General features: G+C 50.9%; 1 protein-coding gene across 1 annotated transcript in view; it reads left to right on the forward strand.

Moving 5' to 3' along the window:
* The first annotated feature begins 1,880 nt into the window (after positions 1-1,880).
* ST8SIA2 (ST8 alpha-N-acetyl-neuraminide alpha-2,8-sialyltransferase 2) overlaps positions 1,881-19,482 on the forward strand; it is a 28,824-nt gene continuing 11,222 nt past the window's right edge. The window contains exons 1-4 of the mRNA XM_021530333.2: positions 1,881-2,032; positions 15,741-15,803; positions 17,708-17,836; positions 18,359-18,616. Coding sequence (XP_021386008.1) covers positions 1,935-2,032; positions 15,741-15,803; positions 17,708-17,836; positions 18,359-18,616 — 548 coding nt within the window. The 5' untranslated portion in view covers positions 1,881-1,934. The remainder of the gene's footprint in view (positions 2,033-15,740; positions 15,804-17,707; positions 17,837-18,358; positions 18,617-19,482) is intronic.

Consider the following 19,482-nt stretch of genomic DNA (forward strand, 5'->3'; position numbering starts at 1 on the left):
TCCTCAGGCCAGTCACACTGCTCTGAAGCTCCAGAACAGGGTGGGCAAAAGGAGTCCAAGATGAATAAAAGAGGAGGAAAATGAGGTTTTTCTCAGATTTACGCAGAAGGTAAATTACGAGGCTACTTATGCCACCTAAAATCGCTTTCTCCCCAGGGTCCTGAATATGCTCTATTATGAAAGCTGTATACTGGAGTGTAAATTTGCCATATATACACTACAATATAATTGTACCAGACCCACCTGTGTTGTATTTTTTACCTATAAATGTAATGGTGATTTGTTTGTCTCCTCTTTCTACAAGAGTTTCAGAATCCCCAGGAAGGCACGTGGGCTGTAACACGCTCCTTCCACCATTTAATCCAGATAAAGAGAGAAGTCTTGTGCGGAGTGTGCCATCCCATATGCGATGCTGGTGTTAGGCATCCCTGTACATATGGACAGCTTTATCCTGGTGCAAGGCACCTCGGCAGGAATCACACAACATTGGCAGTGTGGCACACTGTACTTCTGAATTGATGCAAAAAGGCATGCACAGAAGGGAAAATGGCAGCTTTCCAAGTGGCCCCAGTTAATAGCTCTGTTTTGCTTAATGGTGCCTCCCATTCAGACTAAAGATGCTGTTTTAAATATGTAAGCAATTAGTATCTCTAGCTCTCAACACATCTGTGCTGCTTCTCTCTGCTGCATTATAAATCTATCGCGTGCCTCTCCAGCTCGGCAGTGCATATATCACCAGATATTCTGATTTTCAGCAACTTTCTGGTCTGAAAGAGTTGTGCTTGGATTTGGTGATGCTCTGCCAGGCTGGCCCTGCCTAAACCCTGACACAGCCAGCCTCTGCTCTCCGGGTCTGTCACTGGACTAACAGATAACAGGGATAAAGGGAAAGCACATCTTGGTAGTTTTTTGGTGGTTCTTTGGTCCAGTCAGTACTTTTGTGTTTTTCCCAGCTTTCACACACTTTCTGTGTAAGAAACAGCAGTTTTTTCTCTCTCTGACAAAACCCAAGGGCGCCTGTAGCCTGCAGGAGGATGTTTGCAGGGGTTGCAAGGTGGTTGAGATGCAGCCAAGCATCTCAGAGGCAGAACACCTACCTTGCAGTTTTGTTCTTAAATAAATTCTGCCCGCACAAACTCCAGCGGGGATATAGAGTCATGGCAGGACCGGTGCGGTTATGACGGTCAGTATTTATAGTCGTGTAAGAAATCATTGTTGCTAAAATAGAAATTGATAGTAATAGAACTGGGTGTGTAAGTTATTCCGCGCTTTTCTTTTTTTTTTTTTCTTTTTTTTTTTTTTTTTTTAAAGGAAGAGAAGGCACAGCCACCGCACCGCGCGCGGGAGCTCCCGTTGTCTGATTTTATTACAGTTTTTGTCCTTTCGGGGAGAAGCCGCCCCGCCTGCGCCGTGCCCACCCCTTCCCCGGCCAGGAGCGACCCCGCCACACCGCGCGGTGGGCGCAGGGGAGGAGGCGGCAGAGCGGCGAGGAGCGCAGCCCGCTGGCAGGGGCTGGCAGGGGCTGGCAGGGGCTGGCAGGGGCTGGCAGGGGCTGGCAGGGGCTGGCAGGGAAGGGGCTCGCAGGGCTCGCAGGGCTCGCAGGGCTCTCGGGGGCTGGCAGGGCGCGGCGGAGGCGGCGGCTCCGGGCGCCCCGCGCTCACCCCGGGCCGCGGTGCGGCCGCCGCAGGACGCTCGGGCGGCGGGGCCGCGCCGCAAACTTTAGCGGCGGGGGGCGGCGGGGCCGGGCCCGCCCCGAGCGCCCCCTCCCCGCCCCTCCGCAGCCTCCCCGCGCCGGCGGGGCGGGCCGGGGGCGCCGAGGGGCGGAGCGGCCCCGCCGGGCGGCGGCGGCGGCGGCGCCGAGCCGGGACGCGGCGCCGGGCTCCGCACCCCGCGGAGCGGCGCGGAGCGGCCCAGCCCGGCCCAGCCCCGGAGCCATGCCGCTGCCGTGCCGGGGCTGGACGCTGGCGCTGCTCACGCTGCTCGTCGGTTTCCTCATCTTCGCCGATATCTCGGAGATCGAGGAGGAGAGCGGGTAAATGCCCCCGGCCCCGCGCGGGGGAAGGGGCGCGGAGCGGTGCCGCGGAGCGGGGAGGAGGCGGCGGCGGAGGGGGCGGGCGCCCGGACAGTTTCTTTGTCTCCGGCTCTCCCGGCTTTTGCCGTGCCCAAGTGGGAAGGGAGCGCGCTGCGCTCCCGCGCGGCTCCGCGGGGCCGGGGCAGCCCCGGGCGGGACCGCCCCGCGCCGGCAGGACGGGGCGCGGTGGGGCGCGGGGCCGGGGGCAGCCGCGCCGGGTCGGGCAGGGCTGCGGGAGCAGGTGCCTCTGCCGCTAGAGACGCGCTGGTACCGGTCCGAGTAGGGATGCTGGAGCAGGGGCCGGTCCCTCTAGGGATGCTGAGGTACCTGTCCGGATGGGGATGCCAGAGCAGGTACCGCCCCGTTACAGACACTGAGGTAGCGGTCCGGGTGGGGATGCCGGAGCAGGTACCACTCCCTCTAGAGACACTGAGGTACCGGTCCGGGCAGAGATGCTGGAGCAGGTACTGCTCACGTTACAGACACGGACATCCTTTTAGAGAGGCTGAGGTACCAGTCCAGGGATGCTCTGTGAGGTACAGGTCTGGGTAAGGATGCTGGAGTGGGTACCAGTCTGATTAGAAATGTTGGAGCAGATCCTGGTGTGGAGAGAGGGAATTTGGCACGGGCAGTGCTCAGGTGCTGATGGATGGATGGAGCAGGTCCCCAAGTGGGATACTGGTGTGAGTGGTCTGCTGGACAGGGGTGCTGGCGCAAGTTGCAGCCCAGGGGGCTTAGGTGCCACTGCTGATCCAGATGGGTGTGGTGGAGAGGGCACCAGTTGATGGGAGTGGTGGATAACAGACCAGTCTGCAGGTGCATAAGGGACCAGTCTGTGGGATAGGAGAGATTGAGCAGGGATCAGTTGGGTGGGGGTGATGGAGCAGAGAGCTTAACCCACTTGGTGGGATGTGTTAGGGGCTTCACGATCACCCCTTATTGATCACTGTCGTAGTCGGTGTTTACCTGCAGGTGCCATGCATGGCAGGGGCTAAAGCAGCCCCTCAGTCTGAGGAGCAACACCCTTCCCACCCCATAAACCCCATCTGTGAGGTCTGCTTGGAAATTTAGGAGATGAAGAACAAATACAGAGAGGAGGGTTTGCATTAACTTGAGGAACTTGATACAGCGATGTGGAAAACCAAATGATTTTAGTAATGAGGTGTGCACTCGGGGGTGTGCCTGAATGACACAAAGGTGTTTCTGTTTGGGACCAGCTGGCTTTGTCCACTGTGTTACACCAAAAGAAACACCTTTATGAGATTATGAACGAAATGCAGTGATGTTTGTTTATTGTTTCATTGTTTTGTTATGCTGGGTGCCACAGGCAAGAAGTCCTTAAAGGTCAGTAGCCTTGTCTAGAAACGTCCAGCACCAGACTGTGGGTTACCAGGGTAGATGAATTGTTGCTCTGCAATGAGCTGGCACTATCTATATAATAATAAAGGAAATTAAAATCTTCTGATGCATCCTCCCCATTGGACAGGCTGCTCTGATCCCCTTGCTTTCTTCCCATCTCCTTTTCCGGCTTCTGTTCTTTATTCTCTCTCCTCCCCTATCTGCTAAATCTACCCACTAGAACTTGCTGTGCCCTTATTGAAAATCTATTCTGTTTTGTTACTTACTTGTCCTGTTTTTCACCCTGGTTCATTAGGGATTCCCAGTATTGTGTCTTTTTTTCTCCTCTCTTTTCTATACATTGTATGGAAATTGGCTGTTTGCTGGCTGCTTATCTCCAAACCCTGGCATCAGAGTTTGTTGCTGTAGTTCCTCCAAGGAAGTAGTGCCAAGCAGTGCGGCGGCAGAGACGGCAGCAGGGTCAGATGAGTTCTGTGGGAGCAGGAGCAGCTTGTTCCACACGCATCAGAAATGGTAGTGCAGGAGGGAACGGCAGAGGAGAGGAGCACCCTGCCCCCAGGGTGTGGAGGAGTGTCCTGGCTCCCAAGCCCTCTGATAGATGTGATCACCAAACCTTTCACAGATCAGTGCCCACATCAGCTGTGCTTCCCATGTGAGGATAAACACAGCAAAGGTGGGACCCTGCTGTATTAATTATATATTATTTAATCATGAACTCGGGCCAACTGAGCCTTTCTCTTGCTTTGTCCTCTCCCACCCACTTTTCCCCATTGTGTCTCTGGAGTGTTTTGGGTTTGATGAACTCCTGCATCCCACAGTAAGGGACCAAACACTGCTCACCTTGCACAGAAGCCTGGCACAATGGGCACTTCATCCCTGCGTGCTGCCAATGGTGCCAGGAATGGTGAGCACAGTGCTCTGACCTGGCTGAAATGTATTGCTGTGGTGACATGGAAAAGCAGAGTGCCTGTTCTGCAGCAGGTCAGGGGATGATAGAGGGTTTTCAACTGTGGGAGCCACATTAACAGCGTTTGTTGTTAACAGGTCCTATAGGTAAAAGGAACTGTGTGACAGCACAAGTGCATAGCAGTGTAGAGAAGAGACCCTTCCAAAGTTTTCCAGGAGCTCTCTGTGTGTCTAGGAGGGAACAGCTCATCTCCGTGAGAGGTCTGGGAGATGTTGCACATTTGTGCAGCTTTCCCCCACATCAGGAATATTTGGTTGTTGTATTGTGTGGCTCAGCATCCTCCTTCACACCCCCAGACCACCCTCGCTTTGGTTGGTGCAGCAGGGAAGGAAGCAGCTGCCCACATGTCCCCTGGCAGGCTGGTGGCACTGAAGGGGGGCTGGGAAACACAGGCAGGTGCAACTCTTTTCTTCATTTTCCTTGGCATCGAAACACTCTCTAATTATTGTGAGGAGCGAACAGCTTGCCCACTTTTACACGTACCCTGCCCCCTGCCTGTGGTTTGGATTGTCTTTGGAAGAACGTTCCTCGTACGGGTGGGAGTTGGGGGGAACAGATTTCTCTCACCTGCAAACACTGAAAAATTTCAGAAAGAAAACGCAAAACGTTCATTAGGTAAAAAGTAAAAGAGAATATAATACTGCTGGCAAAAGGACAAAAAACCCAAAGCCATGCTCTTTCTCTGGACAATAAGTTCCCCACCTCGCAGGTGAAGGGAGGTAGGAGGCGAGGGCAGCCGGAGCTGCTCTGCCTGCCAGAGGCTTCTGAGAAAGATGTTTGTGCCTTAACAGTCCCATCTCACTCCTCTCGACATCCTTACACCGCCTCGCACCGCCGGGAGATGCTGAAACAAAGAGGTTTGGGGCAAGGATGAAAATTCAGCAGTTTCTCGCTCCTGGTGCTGCGTCGCTCTTGCTTAGCCCGATCTTCCCACCCTGCAGCCACCCTTGTGCGGGGCTTTTCCCATTCCTACATCCTTGTCACTGTCTGCACGTGTCACCTGCGGGTTTGGGTGGCGGGGCTGTGGGATGCTGGCGGGATGCCGGCGGGCAGGAATACCGCGGCGTGTGCTGCTCCGTCAGGTATTGCTGTGGCGAGCGGTGTCGGCACTTTGTGTGCGAGCAGCCAGCTGGTTCCGGGCTGCTGAACTTTTCCTGCAGCCCGGTGGCGCCTGTGCTTCCATGCACCGCCGCCGCTCTTTGTTTCGCTGGCAGGGAACAAAAGACACGCTCCCGTCTGGCTTGGGAGCGCTGATGCCATCGCAGCCATTTCTTCATCCGCGCCGGGATGGGGCAGCGCGGCAGACCCGTCCCTGTCCCTGTCCCCGCAGGGGGAACAAAGCACTCGGCAGCGAGTGGGGGGATTGCTGGTGGTGAGGAGGAGAATGCTGCTCCGGTTTGAGGGGACTCTCTTTGTTGTTCTGCGCCTGCTGTTGCAGTTCTGCGGGGGTCCGGCTGTGTCCCGGTTGTCTGTAGAGGGAGCTGGTGACCCGCTGCCACCGGTGACTTCTCCAGTTAGCGTCTGAGCCATGTTAGGGAGCACTTGACACTTGGAAATGGGTTGGTCTTAATGTGAGTCAACCTTTTCCCTGCTAGCCCAGACCACATGCCTCTCCATCCTGATTACAGGAGGAATTATATTCTGCTCGCTCTAAGTGACGAATAGGAGTCTCTGATACTGCTGGCCTCCCTGCCTGCCTGGGAGCTTGTCAGTAAATTGCCACTTTTTCCTCATGTGCCCTTTTCTAACACCTGCCTTTCAAAGGCTCGGGAAGAGCGATTTTGTGTCCTTTATGGAGGCTGCTGCACTTGCTGGGAGCAGGCTGTAGTCATAACCCTTCTTGTCAGCGTTGGTCCATGGGGTATAAATGTCCTGCTTACATCTTCCAGACCGTGATTTACTGCACCCAGCCCAGCGTTAGTGCAAGATTTGCTCTCCCCCAGAAAGTTCTGCTGGAGAAAGTGCTGCATTCTGCCAATGAGCGCTTTTGTGCCCTCACACAGTGGGTGTGCACAAGCCAACAATTATCCAGGTTGGGCTGGAGGAGGAATAGCTCTCGGCAGGAGAGGAGCCCATCGACATCCTGGAAGTATTCATGTATATGGAGCCAGAGGAGACCTTTGTACTCCTTGGGTATGGCAGGGCTTTAATAAAAGCTCCGTGACACATCAGGCTGGGAAATAAAAGCAATGATGGAGCTTTGAGTAAGAAAATACTCAGGGTGTTGAAAAATACTCAGGCTTTGATTGCACCTCTTCTGACAATAACCTGAAGTACAAGCAGCCGATTTCAGGCTGCAGAGCTCCCTCTCCTCCCCATGAAACACTCCCTCACCTCCTGCAGCCCTGCAGGGCAGGGCAGCCTGCCACAAAAACATGTCCAAACCCCTGTGCTCCTGCCTGAAGCAGGTTTGGGAAATGAATGTCCACATTAAGCTGAGCTCTGAGGGAATGGAGGGAGTAGTGGAGGACTGGGATCAGCAGGATGGAAAGCACTCACAGTCGCCCAAGCGAGCCCCTCAGTGAAACAATAAAGAAAAGCCAGTGCTAAGGGGCTTCCAGTCTGTTGAAAAGTTTCTCCTCAGCCCAGTACTGGTTGTCAGCAGCTTACAGGACCCCCAAGGAGGAAGTTTGTGACCTTGCTGGTGAGGAAAGCTGTGGCAGGAGGATGCAAATCACCAGCCAGCCTTTCTTGGCTGCACTGTTGCTGTAGCCAGGCCAGTTTCATTAAGACAATAAAGCAGTTCCCAGCAGGGCTCCAGGTTTCCTTTTTGCCCAGGTGGGCTTTTTGTGTCCCACCTCTAACCCTGCAAGTGCAGATTCCAGTTGGGAATGCCAAGGAAACCTTTCTGTGCCAGCAGAGAGCACAGAGCTGCGAGTGCTGGCTCATTTAGTGGAGGCTTGTTGGGCAGCTGATGGTGAGTTCAGAGATTCAGCCTCAGCACTCTGGGGCTGCTCCCCTGGGACCTGGGCCAGCAGTGACACAGCAGATCCTGCTGCTGCCACCACCCCTCCCAGCCTTCCCCAGGCACGGAGGAACTCAAGGGCTCGGTTTTCTCTCCAGGCTTTTGATCTTCCAGGAAAAGCATTTAACAGGAGCGCCTTTATCTTTCCTTGGGCTTTCAGGCTGTCCTAATGATAAGACGAGGAAATGGCCTTAACTAGCACCAGAAGAGGTTTAGATTGGATAGCAGGAAAAAGTTCTTCACTGAGAGGTCTGACAAGCAATTGGCACAGGCAGCCCAGGGAAGTGGTGGAGGAGTCATGATCCCTGGAGGTATTTAAAAGATGTGTAGATGTGGCTCTTAGAAACATGGTTTCATGCTGGACTTGGTAGTCTTGGGATGACTGTTGGACTCGGTGATCTTAAAAGATATTTTTAATCTATGTGATTCTGTGATTTTACAGGTATTTTGCTTTTTCATCCTTGAGAATAGCACTACTTAAATGCACCAGGCACAGTTCCTATAAAAACCAGTTGTTCCAAAACCAAACCAAAATTGGACTTCTTCTAATTGCCTCCCACAGTTGTTTCTCCTGGGCCTGGGTCATTCTCAGCAGCAAGAAATAAGCCCAAAGTACAACATTAGGCAATAATTATTTTGCAGTTTCTCTGGCTTCCCTCCCCAGTTGCCTCAGGAAACAGGCAAGTTCCCTGGCAAAGTAAATTCACTAGAGGTGCAGAGTTTCAGGTGTCCTTCAACAAACACCACTGCAGAGCAGATAGCTGTCAGCTTCTCAGTCCCTTGCAATGCAATAGAAAAAGAAAAAGTTAAAAAGGAGAGTATCTTTAAAGCTCCTTTTTCTTCATGTTTCCACTGTAAATCCTTTTCTTGGCTGGCAGCAGCCTTGATGGTGGTGATGGCCTTGGGAGATGCATCTTCTTCAACAGCAGCAGAATTGGCCCAATTGGGAAGTGAAAGGACTGATGCACAGCACTGCTGAAACGTGCCAAAGCAGTGCAGTGGTGAGGGTGAGAGCTCTTGCCAGACTTAAGTCTGAATACTTCTTGCCATTGCAAATCAGGTCCTTGTTACTGCATGCAGAAATCCCCTGGGAATATCCCAAACAAGCACAAACCCCAGCCCAGGCTCGCTGTCTTTATGCTGAGCACTCTGTCCCTCCCCATGCTCTCCATAGGCAGGGCTGCTTTGAAAAGCACATTTTGTCACAGTTTTGGAGTGCTCTCTCAAGGCATCCTCAGTGCAACAGCATCCCAGTGGGCTCCAGGTATCACCCATGTGTCTGGCAGCTCAGAATCCAAGGACGGTTCTTACAGCCAGGCTTTGCCAGCACCTTCAGGAATACCAGTCAGCCCTTGGCCAGTGGCTACAAGAGTGGCCATGTTCCCCCTGCAAGGGTTAAGATTGTTGTGAGGCATCTCCAGCACCTTTTCAGACACCCAGGAGCACACTCAACTGGCAACCAGCAGCTGCTCAGTGGGTAATTAAACTTCTTTCTACTGCCTGAGTTTCCACTTTGTGAGCAGGGGTGGTAAGATGAGTTTGAGCTCTGAAACCACCATGGACTTTTCAGTATTTGACGGCTCGATGTTGTGATCTGGGATCTGCATCACTGTGAAGGTCCTGGGACAGCTCCATTGCTGGCTGTGGGGTGTAGCTCTCACCCAAGCACTCCCAGCCCTCTTTGTGTAGGCACCAGGTGTTATTTTGAGGATGCTCATACAGAAGAACTGCCCCAGGAGGGTGTCTCTGCTCAGGAGAGGTCCTCAGCATCTGCATCAACAGGGAAAAAAGAAACCACACGAGACCTTCAGCATTCCAGTGTGCTGCGCAGAGCACTGGGAAAAGAGATGAGAGGGGTGTAGGAGGATGAGCCCAAGGGCCCACAGCCCCACATGATAATATTTCATGTTGTGCCATTTCCCAAGGTATGTGGCATCCAAGATGCTGCAGGAGCCACTGGGGTTTCTGGGGCATGGATGCTCAGGGTGACAGGCTCTGCTGCAAGCCTGATGCTCTGCTGTTTGTGCTCCCTGAGAGCTCTGCTCTGTTTGCAGAAAAAATTATCTCAGGACAAATGTATAGTGTAGACCTGTTTTGTAAGCAGTGGGGCTTTTGTCTCAGCTACTTTCTAGATCTTCTCTGAACTTTTGGGGTTTTACCTTCTCCCTTCCAGAAGGGAAAAAAAGAGAAAAAACTAAATTACACAAACATACACGAAATACAAACACCCTGCCCAGTCCCAAGCCCCTCTGGATCCTTTTTGCCTGCTTCAGTGTCTGTTTCTTTGCTGGCTGTTTCATTAACACAGCCAGAGTAAAAAAGCTGATGCCAGGAATAATGTTTTAAAGATGAAGGAGGGAATAAGGTCCTGCCAGTACGCAGGATGGGGAGAGGGGAAGTGTCTGACATGAGAGGCCTGTGATTATTTTGTCTTTAGAGCAGTGATAGAATAAGAGCATCTGAGGTGATTGAGTCAGGCCATGCTGATGTTGTGGCAAATGCATGTTGGGTGTGAGAGCTGACACTCCACAGGTGCAAGAGACACTTCTGTGGCTCAGGAAAAGCTCATACTGGGTTGGGCCCAGAGCTCAAGGCAGGGACAGGGATTTGGTTACCCCAGTGCAGAGTCATCCCCAGCAGTGTCCTGGTGACAGGCTGCCACGGGCATCTCCCATTGCCTCGTGTCCCTTTGTTGTCAGAGCTGCACAGTTCCTGCTGATTTGTCACTGGTTTTGTCTCATAAGTGTTTCAGACTAATTGGCATGTTCCTTATTAAGCAATAGATGTCTGTTTTGCAAGCTCATGTGTCTTCATTCCATCGTGTCCTCAGCAGTCACTTGCAATGATTGCAGACCATGGCTCTCAGCCAGCCAGAGGTGTCAGGGTCAAACCCTGCTCACATTTACTCCAGAGCTGATGTGGAGCCACTGTCACACCTGGCAGGCAGGGATGCTGAGCACCCCCGACCTTCCCATCCTCTTGTGGTCCCTGGGAAGGAGCCTGCAGGGTGGGTGATGTTGTGGAGGTGGGATTGGGGTGTGGGAAGAGGTGGCCAAATTAACAAGGCTGCTTTGCATGGGACTGAGAGATCTGCATTTCCCATGGCGAGTGCCATGAGCAACAGGGAGGCCATTGGCTGGTGCCTCACTGGTGCTTGCTGGAAGATGCTGTTCTGCCAGCCTGGCTGCTCCTCATGCACCAGACCTGCACTGGGACCCCAGCTGGACCAGGTGATGTTTCTGAAAGCCATAATATGGGCACACTTTCCCAAATGCAATTGTACAATTTGCTAGAATTAAGCTTGGAACACTAAAAGTAGCACCTGATATTTATGAAGTTTTTGACACTTGGGCTGCCAAGCTGTGACAATATAATCAAGTGAGATTTTTTTTAAACACATCGAAGTGTGATTTCAAATATCTCATCAAGATGTATTGCAGGATCTTTTGTCCTAGCAGGCAACTGCTTTAGAAACATTTTCCCAATTAATCCCTTGCTCGCCTGGGGAGTGTGGGTACTCAGCTACCACCCAGCAACCACCACTTCTCTTCATCACAGTCTCCTCCACATCCCAGCATGAGAGAGCCTCCTAAACAGCTGGTGAAATATCACAGGAATGGCCTGCAAGGGTCTGATGTGCCAGCTTCCCCCAGTATTCAATGAGATGGGTTGCAGGAAGGCAAGATGATGCTGGAGCCTGGAAGAGCAGCATTCCTGGAATGGAGCAGTGCCAGGAAAGTGCACAATGGACTGTTTGAGTGCAGGATCTCAAGGTTCAGAAATGCACCTCTGATCCCATCACTTCTCTCTAGTTTTGGCTTTTGTTTCTGATTTGCAAGTTGATTTACACATGAGGCTAAGCAGCCCTTCCTCTTTGAATTTGTCTCTCCTGGGGCAGCAGAGCATTTGATGGATGTGGGTGGATTTTGACCCAAACTCCACAGTAACCACTTGAGAGTCTAGTCAGAAGCCCATAAGGGGACTTATCAGTGAATGTGTCCTTTTTCCATATTTTCAGCCACACTCTGATGGGCTAATGGAAAACCAGGACACAATCTCCAAGGAATCCAGGCTGGATTCTGGGCTCAGTTTCTTCTCACTTTTGGCTCCTGGGACACCTTTGCTTGTCCACCCTGCAGGGTAGGGCTGTATGGGTTAGCATGTGGAAGCCAATTATTTCTCTTTCATAGACAACTTGGAAATGTGACAATTTCCCCCCAAAAGCCCTGGACTGCAATTGCTGTCCAGTGAAACCTTTGCAGACCAATTCCCGTGGTCCTCTGGGCCCTCTCACCCAGCAAGAGCCATGCCCAGCAAGTAAAGAGCAGCATTTTCAAGAGGACAGGTCTGCTGGAGGCTCACAGTGCCTGCTCCTGGCTTGTGGAACTCATTTTTTGGTGTTAAGAGCCAAGCCACTTCACCCCCAGTGTCCCAGCTGTAAAACAAGGATCATAAAATGCACGTAACATAAAAGCAGGTTGTGAAAACCTAATTAGTAGGTGTTAGTCTTTTGAACCCCTCAGGTAAAAATTTGGCACTCTGAACTCTCTTCCTGGGGAATTCAGGTGGATAAATTCAGCTTAATAATCCCCCAAGGGACTATTACCTAACTTTTATTTGGAGGAGGGAGAAGAGGAGGACTTGGGTTGCCCAGGGTCAGGAAGAGGCAAAGGTTTTGTTCCACCAGGAATAAGCTTCACAAATGTGGTTAAATGCAGGAGGGTTGGAACGAGATGATCTTTAAGGTCCTTTCCAACCCAAATCATTCTTTGAGCTGTGAAATGGGTGGTTGGGCATGGCTGAAATTTCCAGTTAATTCCTGTTTCTCCCCTTTCCCCATGTGTATCACCTGCCACAAATGCTGGGGGGAAGCAGGACTTGGGGGGTAGGCTTTGTAAAATACCCATGGAAAACACATTTTCTATTTTGTGAGCCTGGCAACGTGGACATGTGGAGTCTGCTCATAGAGATCTGCTCCCCCAACGAGGCTGTGTGACCTACTTGTTCAGTCAAAGCAGCTTTGATTTCACGTGTCCAAGTGGCTCCAAGCGAGACTGAACTTACCTAGCAACAATTAAGAGAAGCATTTAAGAAGCAGGAAATGATGAAAAGAGAAATAAAAACCCTAAACAGGCCCATTCACTGGGGGCAAATAGAAGAGTCTTTGCATACCTGATTTGTCACAAATTATTCATCCAAGAAAATTTGGACCTGAACCATGTGTCAATTTTTCTTTTAGATCCTCTGATATATGAATCAGTGTCACTTTACATCTGAGCACAGAACGTTTTGACCTATATAATATCTTAGATAGTGGCAATGCAGCTTGAAAATCTCAGCGAAAATGAGAAAAGATGGCATAAGTCAGTAAGATGGCATTAGCACATATAGATGCAACTTATCACTGGAAAACATCCCAACAGAAGCCCAAAGAAAAATGTTTTGTAAATAATAGGATTAGGAAGCAGGTTGCTACTTTGTGGAGCTGGCTATACAATGAAACTGATAACAACTAGATTAATAAGGCAATTCAGTCCAAACACAGTGTAGCACTAGAAAGCTTTTCAAAATCAATGCTATCTGTGGTGTTTTAATCGAGGTTGGTCTTTGCCTTTTGAAGCAAAGAGATTTGAAACTCCAGGTCAGGAAGGTGTAATAAAATGGACTGGGTTTTTGGGGGCTTTTTTGTTGTGTTTTTTGGGTTTTTTGGTGCTTGCTAATTAAAACCCTCCATTTCTAAAGGTTTTTTGCTTCCCAGGTGGGGGAAGTGAAGGCATACAGGGGTACTGGCTTGCCTGTGCTGGCAGTGAAGTATGGCAGACCTTGGAGAATACAGTGCTTGGCTGAGTTTCTGTGTTTTGGGCAGCTGGTTTGTCTGTCTGGGACCCACCAGTGGGTTGAGCTGAGTGGGGTGGCTGGACAGGGCCACACACCCCACAGCATCCTACAGCACACATTGCCTTTCGCTGTACAAAGGGAGGTTGCAGGGAAGACATCCTGAGGTTGTAGTGTGGCACACAATGCACCAAAGGACTGACAGGTTTGAGCATTTTAAGACCCATAAACCATCTCAGACCTTCAGACAAGTATCTTGTCTCAGCTTTGGGCAGTCTCCCTCTCTTGGAGGGAGAAACCACGCTTGGCACAGGGAGCAGTGTCTTTGCCAGCATCTCAGGTGTCCAGGAGAGCATCGTGTCTGCTGCTGGCCAGCAGAGCAGTGATCCCAGTGCCATGGCAAGATGGTTAGCAGAACCTTGCTCTCTTCCACCAGTAAGCTGCCCCCTCCCTGCTCATTTATGACAGCAGAACCCTTTGTGCATTGCAATATTTTAGTTTTTCACAGTGTGTGAGGAGGAAAGAGTAACCCCTGACACTGTCCTTGAGGGGGTTCTCAGCTGGCAGCCAGTCCCCTTCCCCACCAGGCTGCACACAGGCAGAGGTGCTCTTAACTTGTTTTCCTCACATCCAGCATCTCCAGCCCCAACACCTGCCTTAATTCCAGGAGGAAGCACACAGACCTGTCACGGGGGGCATGTAAAGCCAGACTGGATAAGTGCATTTGAATAATACCTTGTGATGCTCTGAATCCTTCCTGCTGTAGCCACAAAACATGGATGAGGTAGGAACTAACACCTAGGGAACAGTCATCTCTACTTCCTAATTTACCTTTCTTCCTTTCACATGTGAACCAGCATGTATTCAGGGAAAAAAAAAATTTCTTTCTCTAAGCTTTGCCTGTCCTACAGTGAGTGTGAAGGAGTGTGAATCCCATTTGGAAGGCTCCTCCAGAGGAGATGTCTCTGGGCAGGTGCGTGGTTTGCACACTAATCCAGTCTGCTCCCACACCCTGCCGTGAACCCCATTAATGTGGGGGCTTGTTAAATGCCAGTAGGCTCCAGGAATGAGCCAGCCCTGCTGTTCCCTTGATGCACCAAAAAATGAAACAGCTCGCAGGCTCTCAGGTCTGTCAAAGGACAGAGGAGAGAGCTGGAGCAGGAATCGCTCTGACTTGGCCATGGATGGTCTCTGGCAGGAGGGAGGAAAGGGAAAACCATCGTGACATTTCCAAGGGTTTGATGTTACGTGGTGCTGAGGGCTATGTTCAGCCTAATGAGGGGATTTATGTGGCATCCTGCAAGTCTGAAAATCCTTTTTAATGGCACCAAGCACACTCACACACACTCTTTCCTTTTTGTCTAATGCATTTGGGATTTTTTTCAGAACTGGTAGAAATACGTTCTCCTGAGATACATTTTCATTAAGGTATATATTTCTGGGTAGCAATATTTCTGCTGGAAGAGAATTTGTTTCTCTTTATGAGTGTGCTCTTTGGGATATCTGTGCAATGGGAACAATAAAACAGACCAATGAGTGCATGGTGGTTAAAATGTGTGTGAATGGGAGCCCAGCTCCCTTGAGCACCACAAGGTGGGTGGCTTGTTCTTTGTGACCCCTTTGAAAGCAGCAAGCTAAAGCAAGCAGCCAGCTAGATGCAGACCAATACTTTATGTGTTTAAGTGAGGATTCACAGCTTGTGTGAATGGTGTGGATCTCTGAAGGGGCTTGCTCCAACCTGTTCTTCAATATAGCATCATAGAGGTGCTGGAAACTTTGGCTGCTCATTCCCACAGGTCTTGGTCAGGCTGGTCTGACATCTGTCCTTGTGTGCTGGTGTCAGGCCGTGGGAGTGACACTGCTGTCACTTCAGCTCCAGCGTTTGAATGGCTGTGGTGAGTTGGCCTTGTAGCTTCAGCCAAGTTACACCAGAGGTGGGGAGAGGGAGCTTGAAGGCACCCACAGGATTGGAGTGGAGCTGTGGGTCTGGCCTGGGTCCCTGGGAGCTGAGAGAAGGTACACTGAGAGTGTGAGGTCCCCACAAGTCAAGGGGCTGGTCATTCAATCTGCATGAAATAGAGATATTGGATGTTCTCAACTAAAAGCCCAGATGAAGTGGTGAGATCATTCAGTCCTGAAAAGGACAGGGCAAGTCCATTGGCAGCCTGGAGATGGAGGAGAGGTTCCGTGTGCAGTGCCAACACCTGGCTCATAGAGAGAAGCAGAGTATGTGGGGCGCACACTGCGGGGGCAGCAGGAGCAGATGTCTGTGCTGGCTGGGTAGATCACACAGGGATTATTAACTGGGGTGGCTCGGGGTGTTCTTTGCCAGAATGGTTTCACAGTCACAGCAGGGCAGCGGTGATGAGGGATGGAAAGCCCTTCAGAGGCATCAAGACATCTCCCTTCTGGATGGGATGGGACACGGGCAGTGTGGCAGTGTCTCCACTTGGAGCCCTTCAGAGCAGGATCTCTTGACTGTTGAACAATGCTTGGCAGAAAGGAGCTGGAATTATAAATAATGCATTTCCTTTGTCTTGCAGGAGTTCTGGAGGCAGAGGTACAATCAGATCAGCTGTGAACAGCTTACATAGCAAATCTAATAGGTTTGTAAATTAGATTTTGTGTTCATTTGTTTTTGCTGTAAGGCAGCTATTAATCTGCTTCTCCTCTTCGCTGGATAGTGCTGTTCTTATTTAGCAAATGTATCTGTTCCTTTTCACTTCTGCTTTGCATTTTCTTAATCATTTCCCCCCCTCCTTCTTCCAGCTCAATGCAGTAATCATTTGCAAATAACCAAGGATCTGGAAGTTGTGGTGATTGAGAGAATGAGAAAGAGTTTACTTATTGTGAAAATAAGTCAGTGATAGAGTTGCTATTTTCCATAGTTCTAGGTGCTATTAGAGGAGAGCTCACTGTGTTTGGGACCAGAACTCCAGTGTTGTTGCAGTAACATCCCTCCGTGGCAGAGTCATTCCCTGGCATCCCAGCCCCATTCAGTGTCTCTCTGTGTCACTTTTACAGTGATTCCCTGTCAGCCCAGCCTTGCCAAGTGGCACATTTGAAAATCTTGGTGACAGCATGCAAGGTAGAGTGATATCATTCTGTGATGATGTCACCACCCGTGACCAAAACACAGAAAATGGACAAAACCAAAAAAAACCATAGTTATTCCCAGGATTGCTTTACCTTGCTTCAGTCATAATTTTTGACACCTTTTAGGTGAGGTTTTCAAGACATGAGTGGTGCAGCAAAATGCAAGAAGCAAACAAATCCAACAGACTGACAACCTCTGGAGAGGTACTGTACACACACACATCAGGACACTGGCAGCCAGCATTTATAAACACATTTCCTTGCCTTTTTCAAACATTATACAGTATGAGCCACAGTGTGTTCTGAGGAGCAATTTCCCTGGGCTGGAGATATGTTCCCAGGAGTTGGATGTTTGTCCATGAGCCTGGGCTACCACCTCTGCCCCATCTCTCACTCTGCTCCCTCCTCAGGGTTTATGTGCTTTATATAAATGCATTTATTTACAAAGCATTTCCCAGCTGGAAGAAGCCCTTTGCAGTAGAGAGGGAGATTCCCTTTAGCTGATAGCGAGTGCTTTGGCTGTGTATTTTTCAGAGTGCTCTGAAGTGTGAAGGCTTTTTTGGGTCTGCAGATACACACGCAGCTTCTTGATGAGATGCTTGGCTTTTCTTTTTGGAAGGCAGCTGGCTGGAACCAAATAGTTGGAAGCTCCTTCAATTCATGCAGTTTGATTTTAATGTCGCACAAGTGCTGGGGCTGATTTGCTTCTTTGAGCAGGGATTAAACACTGGGGTCTCCCAGTGATCTCCAGCATCTGGCTGCTGCTCTTTTCTTGGTCTGGAACAGGTGATATGGGTGCTGAAATCCTTGTGCTCAATTCTAAGCAGGGAAAAAGTTTCCAGTGAGCCAGCTTGCCCCTCTTTAGTACAGGATGCTCACAGCCCAGTCACACAAGCTGCACCCAGCAGCTCAGCTGAATTAATTTCTCCACTGGGTGAAGAGAGAGTTGCTCCTCTCTGGTGAGGAATTTAATCTTCTCCAGGAACTGAGCTGGCTCCACTTTGGGATGTTAGTGTGTGACCATGAGGCAGCAGGGCAGCCACCTTGGCTAGGAAGTTTCTTTGTGAATTTTGGGGGCTTTGGGGTGTCTTGTCTGCAAGTGCCCATCTGCCAGCCTGTCACTGTGTGTTTTTCTGTGCATGCAGCTCAGTGTGTAATGGTGTGTTTTCTGTGGAGCTGTGCCTGGCTGTCAGTCTGTGTTTGTAGAAGCGAGTGGGTATTTAAGGATCTCTGTCTGTCTGCTTGAGTGTAGCAGAATACGAACAGGCTTTCACTTCTTGTTTAGCTAATAACTACAATTTTGCTTTTCTGATGAAGTTTGAATTCCAGCAGCCAGAGCTGAAGATGGTGATTAGAAGTGCCATTGGGATGCTAACGGATTCTGTCTCCCTCTCCCCGACTTTCCTTTCTCTAGAGCTGAAGTAGTAATAAATGACTCCTCATCTCCAGCTGTTGTTGACAGAAGTAATGAAAGCATTAAGCACAACATTAAACCAGCCTCATCCAAATGGAGACACAACCAGACACTCTCTTTGAAGATCAGGTACTGGTAATTACCTGTAGGACAAGAGACAGATTTGGTCCTCTCCAATGCAAGCTGGCAAATTGTGTATCATCTAAAGAAGTCAAGGAAGAAATATAAAGACTTGCCTCCTGCTGAGATAGGCTTCATATCTGTAAACGATTGCTTGGAAATTAATTCCCAGCTAAGCCAGCTGGCCTGGCAATGACAAAACAAGGAGCACTTGAGCCCCTGTTTTTCAGGCCAAGTGGAATTTGTGTGTGCAGGTGATGGGTCACAGAGGGAAGGAGACCTGCTTGCCTGGGTGAACTCAGGGACCCTCACTAATGGTGGGCTGACTGTGGTAGCCTGCCTGGGCAGGGGTGAGTGGAGAGGGAGCAGGCATTGAGGTGGAGATAACCTTTAGTAAGCTGTGCCTGGAGAGCAAAGTGAGATGGACTGGCCAGAGAGTGAGGGCAGCCGGGAGGCAGGAGCTCACCTTACACCTGACCCAGGTAATCTCTGTACCTCACCTGATAAGGCTGTTTTCTTCCCTGTGCTCAGGAAGCAGATCTTGAAGTTCCTGGATGCAGAGAAGGACATTTCAGTGCTGAAGGGGACGCTGAAGCCGGGGGACATCATCCACTACGTCTTTGACAGGGACAGCACCATGAACGTGTCGCAGAACCTGTACGAGCTGCTGCCCCGCACCTCTCCCCTCAAGGGCAAGCAGTTCCCCAGCTGCGCCATCGTGGGCAACTCGGGGGTGCTGCTCAGCAGCGGCTGCGGGCCCGAGATCGACGCTCACAGCTTCGTCATCAGGTAGGGAGGGCACTGCTCCTGCAGCTCAGGGGCACCGAGAGCAGTGCAGGGGGCTGGGATCCCCACAGCCCCCCAAGCACTCACAGAGTTCTGCTGGGGACCCTTCCCCGCGTCCCCAAGCGCTCCCCACGTGTCCTTGTGAGTGCACCTTGTCTCTTCTCGTGGTGCACCATTGCTCCCCACAGCCTCCCCTTCTCTCAGGTTTGTCCTCTTGAAAACAAACCCCATCCTGGGCTCTCACAAACCTGATTCTTCCTCAAATCACTCGAGCACAAGGGGTGCACCACACAATGCCCTGAATGCACCACACTTGTGCATGGCCAGGTCTGACAGTCCCCTGTGTCCCCTCTGTCCCCAGTGCCATATCCTTGCATAGCACATCCTGAGCCCTGCTGGGACACACCAGATTCACTTCTGGTGGTGTCTGAAGTGGAGAGGAGGAGCTCCTGCCCTCCCAGCCCAATGCCCCTGCTAGTTGGGAGGCTGTGGAATCTACAGATGATTTATGTACATGCAGACATTTGTTTTCTGGTGAGTCTATTACAAGGACAGCCCAATCCATCAGGAGCTCACAGAGGCGGTGCTGGTGTGATGTGGGAATGAGGATAATGTCACCTCTGTCCCCCACTCAAACCCTGCTGCTCCAGCTGCCTGGCTGCTGGCAGCTCCAGCCTGCCCACAGGGGATAGAGTGTTATCCTTAACTGGAACACAAGTGAGCAGAGGGAAAAACTGCTTGCTGTGCTGCTGGCAAAGTTTAGTGAGGGGCATTCATGTCAGGCAGCAAAATTGCTGGAGAAAAGCTTTTCTGGATGTGAGGATGGGAATTTTGAGCAACTTCTCTCCAGCCATGTGCTGGTGCAGGTC

Source organism: Lonchura striata, chromosome 11, assembly GCF_046129695.1.
Source record: "Lonchura striata isolate bLonStr1 chromosome 11, bLonStr1.mat, whole genome shotgun sequence".
Taxonomy (NCBI): Eukaryota; Metazoa; Chordata; class Aves; order Passeriformes; family Estrildidae; genus Lonchura; species Lonchura striata.